The sequence below is a fragment of the Salmo trutta genome, chromosome 17 (assembly GCF_901001165.1).
Source record: "Salmo trutta chromosome 17, fSalTru1.1, whole genome shotgun sequence".
In the NCBI taxonomy this organism is placed as follows: domain Eukaryota; kingdom Metazoa; phylum Chordata; class Actinopteri; order Salmoniformes; family Salmonidae; genus Salmo; species Salmo trutta.
In genome coordinates, this window is record NC_042973.1 from 29050620 (window position 1) to 29057778 (window position 7159).

General features: G+C 40.2%; 1 protein-coding gene across 2 annotated transcripts in view; it reads right to left on the reverse strand.

Moving 5' to 3' along the window:
* Nucleotides 1-6810, reverse strand: part of plin1 (perilipin 1) — a 41175-nt gene extending 34365 nt beyond the window's left edge. Inside the window, exons 1-5 of one of the 2 annotated variants that reach the window (XM_029696399.1) lie at nt 6711-6809; nt 6472-6532; nt 6053-6251; nt 4898-4980; nt 4539-4803 (exon numbers count right to left, since the gene is read on the reverse strand). In XM_029696399.1, coding sequence (XP_029552259.1) covers nt 4539-4803; nt 4898-4980; nt 6053-6251; nt 6472-6513 — 589 coding nt within the window. In that variant the 5' untranslated portion in view covers nt 6514-6532; nt 6711-6809. Of the gene's footprint in view, nt 1-4538; nt 4804-4897; nt 4981-6052; nt 6252-6471; nt 6533-6710 lie in introns of both variants that reach the window. The other variant, XM_029696400.1, reaches the window with a different exon arrangement.
* Between the last annotated feature and the right edge of the window lie 349 nt (nt 6811-7159).

The following is a 7159-nucleotide window of genomic DNA, read 5'->3' on the forward strand; positions in this document are numbered from 1 at the left end:
GCACAAAGCTGTTCATTTTGGTTTATTCAAAGGAAACAAACACTCATTAACAACACAAAAGTTGGAAAGTTTGAGAATTTAGAACTTATTGATGTTACTGTGCACAATAAAACATTCTGAATATTTCCAATAACTGATATAAAAGAGGACTACACATTCTCTGAACGTTCTGAGAACTTTGCTTAATAGGGCTAGGCGTCCCGCCAGCGGGACACCTGTCGACAACTTCCGGTGAAATTGGAGAGCGCGCATTTCAAATAAATAATCATACAAATTATGGATATTAAACATTTAGATATACACAAGTGTCGTATATATCGGTTAAAAGCTTAATGTCTTGTTCATCTAACTGCATTGTCCGATTTACAATAGGCTTAACAGCGAAAGCATGCCATGCGATTTTTTGAGGATCGGCGCCCCAAATCAAAATATTTTTCAACCAGCACAGGTTTCATAAAATCCCAAATGGCGTTTCTGGCGCAGGCGATCCGCTAGTGACCCACCTCAACAACATCTGGTGAAATTGCAGAGCGCAAAATTCAAATTATAGAAATATTTAACATTCATGAAAATACAAGTGTCATACATCAAAATAAAGCTTACCTTCTTGTTAATCCAGGTGCTGTGTCAGATTTCAAAAAGGCTTTACGGTGAAAGCACACCATGCGATTATCTGAGGACAGCACCTCGCATACAAAAATCATGAAAAACATTTTTCAACCAGGCAGGTACGCCATGAAAGTCAGAAATAGCGAAATAATAAATGCCTTACCTTTGAAGATCTTCTGTTGGCACTCCAAAAGGTCCCAGCTACATCACAAATGGTCATTTTGTTGGATAAAGTTCTTCTTTATATCCGCAAAAACTCAGTTTAGCTGGCACGCTTCATTCAATAATCCACCGGTTTCCCTCCTTCAAAATGCATACAAAATGAATCCCAAACGTTACCAATAAACTTCTCCAAACAAAGTTTATAATCAAACCTCAGGTATCCTAATACGTAAATAAACAATAAAATTGAAGAGAATCGTTGTCTTTACTGGAGATAAAACAAAGAACGGGCTCTCATCCACGCGCATGAAAACACTACAGCCAAAATGGGAGCCACTTAGAAAAACTACAAATTCTAGCTAATTTTTCCAAAAACAAGCCTAAAACTCTTTCTAAAGACTGTTGACATCTAGTGAAAGCCCTAGGACCTGCAATCTGGGAGGATTTCGCATCATAATAAACATGACAGCCATTGGAAACAGTGGTAGGCTGAAATTATTTTTTTTGGGGATGGTTTGTCCTCGGGGTTTCGCCTGCCATATCAGTTCTGTTATACTCCAGGACATTATTTTAACAGTTTTAGAAACTTGAGTGATTTCTATCCAAATCGACCAATTATATGCATATCCTAGCTTCTGGGCCTGAGTAACAGGCAGTTTACTTTGGGCATGCTTTTCATCCGGACGTCAAAATACTGCCCCCTAGCCCAAAGAGGTTTAAATATTCACTTACTTTTTGAAAATCTTCTTCTGATTTGCAATCCAAAGGATCCCAGCTACAACATGCATGTTCGTTTTGTTAGATAAAATCCTTCTTTATATCCCAAAAAGTCTATTTAGTTTGCGTCATTGATTTGAGTAATCCACTCATTCAACATGCAGAGAAAGGAATCCAAAAAGCTAATGCTAAACTTCGTTAAAACAAGTCAAAAATATGTTTCTATTTAATCCTCAGGTACCCTAAAATGTAATTAAACTCTAATATTTCATACAGAAAGAAATATGTTCAATAGGAAAGCAAAATGAACATCCTCTTCATCGCTCGCGCACAGACTGATTTCCAACTCTGACTCCCAGTACTAAAAAACTCAATTCTTCCTCGTTTGGGAAGAAACAAGCCTGAAACCTTGAACGAAGACTGTTGACATCTAGTGGAAGCCATAGGAATTGCAATCTAGGAGCTGGATATGACCCTATATGTTCCATTGGAAGAGCATGGGCTCTCAAAAACAATTCCGGTCGGTTTTTCTTTGGATTTTCTCCTACCATATCTATTGTGTTATAGTCTCATACATTATTTTAACATTTCTACAAACTTCAAAGTGTTTTATATCCAATGGTACCAATTATATGCATATCCTGGCTTCTGGGCCTGAGTAACAGGCACTTTACTTTGGGCATGTCAGTCAGACAGGAAGTGGAGAAAAAAAAGACCCTAGCCTGAAGCAGCTTTAGACCTCAAAGGTAACTAAATGTAATCTACGTAATCCAGAAAAGTAATTATTTGTCATGAGAGGGACGTAAACAATAACTAGTAATGCTGCACACTCGAAGAAAGGTTACCGTCTAACCTTTCTGGTAAAAATAGTTATATTGCTGAGGTGCAGTCACTTTCTTTTCTGGACAAGCTTAAGTATACAATACAAATATGATAAAAATTGAATATTTTATACAATGTATTTCCTATTCAACAAAATTGTGTAAATAACGCTGGAAATGACTTTTCTAAATATTGTATAGTCAATTTATACAATAAGATTTCACCTTCCTTAAAAAAACTCTAAAATGCATATCTGTACATATAGTGTCAGAGAAAATTTACATATTTTCTAAAGGTCTTTCCTGATCAAAACATTTGCTCCCCCCCTCCGCTGTGAATGGCTCAGAGCTCTAGCTTGGCTTCCAGAACGCAATAGGAACTCTCCTTTCATATTAATCTTGTCCGTCTATGACAAACAGAAAGTGGTTGAGGTTTAAAATTATGAATTATTTTAGATTGGCTTTAAAATTTCTCTAAAATGTGCTACAGTGACAAACCCACTCTCTCCTGCTGCGTTACGATATAAGGATTACAGCCATATGTTTTGTTAATGTCTTTGTAAAAGGCAGATGACATACTCCTGTGCCCATGAGAGTCAGGGCTACTGCTCAATGCAAGCCATTTTGATCTACGGTGTCCAAAGATCGATTTATAAGCAAAAATGTTAGTGGGCAACTGGTACAAGAAGCACGCAGGTCCCCGAAACAGGGGAATTTACATGAAGAGGTTTTTAAGAGAACCATGTGGGAACTTGTGTGTAATGTTCAGTGGAAGTACTGAAATTCCCAAATAAGAATTGTTTCTTAACACCAGCCTTCTAATCATCAGAGCAGCACAGCATGTTCTCTGTACAGAGTGTCTAAGAGATGGCTCAGCTCAGAGAGCCTATATACCACACACTGTGTGAGTGGTGGGCATGGGATGGATGTAGTGAGGGTTGATTAACCTTGGTCAGACAGAGCCAAGTGCTTATTCTGCCTGCCTTCAGAGGACTGGATCACCTGTACACCCAGAGCAGGAGGATTAGTCTGGAGAACACCCGAGTGACTTGTCTGGCCAGACAGGGCCACAGGTGGAACCGATAATGGGGGTCATTGACTTAATGACACTTGCAGACCGGACAGAAGTGCCTATACATTGTGCCCCCTCGCACAGTATAAAAGCAAATAATAGATTGTTCAACAGCCCGAGTCAAACTCAAGAGCCCATTCAATCTGGCAGGCAGGGGGTTTGAGTAAAAAAAATAAGAATAATCTCAATTGACATTGAAATGACTTAAACCAAATTGAAACTATAGAAATTATAATGGTCCTACATTTATAGTCTCTTCACTCTGTCCAGCTTGCTGAAGGTTCTGTGTGGCTCAGTTCGTAGAGCATGACCCTTGCAATGGCAGTGTTATGAGTTCAATTCCTATGGGGGACCAGTATAAAAAACAAATATGTTTATGTACTGTGTCACTGGATAAGGGTCTGACAAATAATGTAAAACGCTAACACTAATCAAATTCCAAAAGCGATGGATATGGGACAATTTTCTACACATTGACTGAGAGGAAATATAATACATTTTATGTGTGGCCCTCCAGACCTTGGTGAAGACCAAATGCTACCCGCAGGGGGAAATTAGTTTGACACCCCTGTTCTACAGGTATGGTATGGGGATTCTTTATAGATTTCCTTATGGTCTGGCACCTTCTCTAACAGCCAGATATGGTTCCATTTGGAAAGCCTAGTATGTCTTTGGCTAATTTTGTTGAATATAATATATTTCCATTAGATTGTAACAGACTGACTCATGTATGAGTCCTCATGTGGAGGGTGAAGAGGTTGTTGTATCTAGTGCAAGTGCTAGAGAACATCTCATCTTCAGGCATTGCTTAGAGATGTTATCACTATCTCACTTGTCTAAATCATGCTGTTATGTTCTTTCTGTGTCCTGAAACAAAACATCTATCACCAGTCATCTACTACAGCTTGCCTGCTGTAACCATAGCACCCCACTGTTTTGTTTCTCAATTGTAGGTTGCCACCTTGTGGTGAAAGTTGAAATAGCTCCAGTGTACTATCGCCTTTTAAATGGGTCAGTGCGATCCGGGATCTTAGGGACGTCCCTCAAAGGATAGCAGACCCTTGTAAATGTTTAGCTGTCATACTCCCATTCCATGTTCTTATCTGAACTAACTCAACACAGTAAGAAGAAAAAAACATTACGTTTGTGAAGTATACCATTCTCCTCAGAGGATCCAGGCAGAACATAGTTGACCAGACTCTCAGCCAAGGTCAGTGCAGTGTCTGCTCCCTCCCCTGCAAGGTGGACAGGCTTGCTGCTCAGGACATAGCTAAAGCCATCACTGAAGGCACTCCTGGTCAACTGGAGCCAACTGGATGCCATGCTGAGCACCCTGTCTGAGGTGCCAGCGATGGGGCTGGCGATGCCCTCCTTAGCTGTCTGCACTGTAGAGGTGACTGCATCCACTATGCCAGACGCCAGCTGTGTGAAACAGAGGAAAAAAGACAGGTTTTGAGGGCAGAAGTCATGCTGTGTAACAATCATTTTCAATTGACTCAGAAAATAGCTTCCTTGCCTTCTCAGGGGGATACTGCAGAGCTGGGATCTTCTCCTCCAGATGATCCAACCCTTTACAGGCCAGATTGTTGGCAGCAACAACTAGAGACAATACATTGAGTTTAGAGAAGGCCATTATGGGTTTTACACTGCCGATAACCTCCGAGTATTGAACACATTGAAAGACGTCCTCTACTCTGTGAAATTATTTAATCACAAATAATACGTTATTAAACATCTCCAGGAGCTAGATAGCAAAAATGCTGATGAGATCATTGTCATTTTGGTATTGCTCTCTGAGACAGAATATCTATGGCACACCTTAGTGAGATGCAAGCTGCAATCTTCAATCTGCCTTGGTACTTTCATTATATTGCACTCATTACAACAGATCGTTTTTCCTGACTTGCCAATGGGTTGTGAGCAAAGTTGTACTGCATTTCCAGATTCAATATTTTCCTTCATGCATGTTCATAAAAAATGTTTGAAGTAAGCTAGAACGTGAGACAATTAAATATTTAAATTGGCCAATTTATCATGAAATCTCAAAGTCTACTTGTCACCAGAGAACAGTTTTGCAATTTGTGAATGTGAGTTCAGGACACAGAGTTCATCCAATATAAATTCAATTTCACAACCAGGAAATGTAACATCCCCAGAGAGAGTGTCATGACAACTGTGTGTTCTCCCCATCAACAAGTAGAACATAGAAACAGTCAAACCAAGTCTTGTAGACCTGGCTCAGTCTACTAGACCTGGCTCTACTAAGAGCTGGCCCTAGCCCAGGCGTACGGCAGGACACATTCCCAGACTCAACAGCACAACGGATTTGTTGTCACTACAGATAATCAAACAAACAGAAAACCCTCTCAGTGAGAATGAGCTCATTTACTCCTTTTCATGTATTGCACTTCACAGCATCAACATGTATTGAATGATTACTTTTGAGGTACTGCATGTTCAGGTTACTGTAGTAGATGAATATCACAATCAGGTAATGGTACTGCAGTGTGAAGCAGTATATACTATTGTACTGTAGTAGCTGAACATATGGTTAATGAACTGATTACACAGCCTATCTATTTGTCTAGACTGGTGGCAGCGTGACTAACAATTTTTGCAGTGCAGAAATTGATGACAGTTTAGCACTAAGGCAGGGAATCAGTGTGCTCACGCTGGGTCTCCAGTCGGTCGATGGCAGGCTGGATGCTCCACACTGCCAGACTGCTGGCGGTCCTGGCCCCCCTCTCATACACCCCACACACAGAGCAGAGGAGCGGGTGGGTCTGCTTGGTGCTAGTGTAGGTCCTCTCAATAACCTCACAGGTAGAGCTCACTGCAGGTAGTCTTAGGAGTCTGACAAACACATTGTCCTGAGAGACATGGAACAACAATTCACTCCTCAAGCTGAGACAGACATGCTCAACTCTGTAAATGTGCATACATACTGTAGTAGGCTACATATATACATAACTGCTATTATAGTCTGTCAGAGATGTACAGATGAGGGTTAGGATGTTGTACTGTAGTGGAATTATGTTACAGTTACATCAGTGCATGAACATGCAGTTGTAAATTGTTTGGAAACCTTACCTGTTCCTGGGCTTTGGTGGATGCTGTTTTCTCTGGAGCCATTATGACTGATCAACTAAGCCTATGTGAATGACATAACGATGAATCATTGTTGCACCTGAAGCAAGTTTGGAACTACTACCAGCATATTGACTTGTAGAAACATTTTATATTGAATACGGTACCCTATTATTAGGCTACTATTACAGAAGTAAACAAGCAACTTTTTTTAATCAAATGTAAAAAGAATAGAAACTAACCGTCTAGTGTTGAGTCCAGCTGAAGACCGTGGCACATTTAATTTGGTGAGGAACAGAAGAACTATACAGACACAACCTGAAAAAAAAGCCTGCTCATCACGCCCACTTAAAGGAGAAGTTTACCCAAAATCCAGAATCTCCCAAGTGGTTCCTAACCTTGAAACTATTTCAGTGGAGTTCCCCTCTCTCCCTGGATTGCAGAACTGAGACAGCTGCAAAAACAAGTCATGTGACTCGTGACATTCCTGGATGCAGCCCTCGCTCTATTCCATTTTCAGTGAATGCATGATTTACAATCTGCAAACTGTTGGCAAATTCATTGTTTTATCGAATACGTACGGCCAAATTTGCTATTTTTGTCAAAAGTATATTGGTTTTGAGTCAGGAAATGTGTACTTTTCCACCAGATTTGTGATTATTTTCTATAATTTTATGTAGCCCTCATAGGG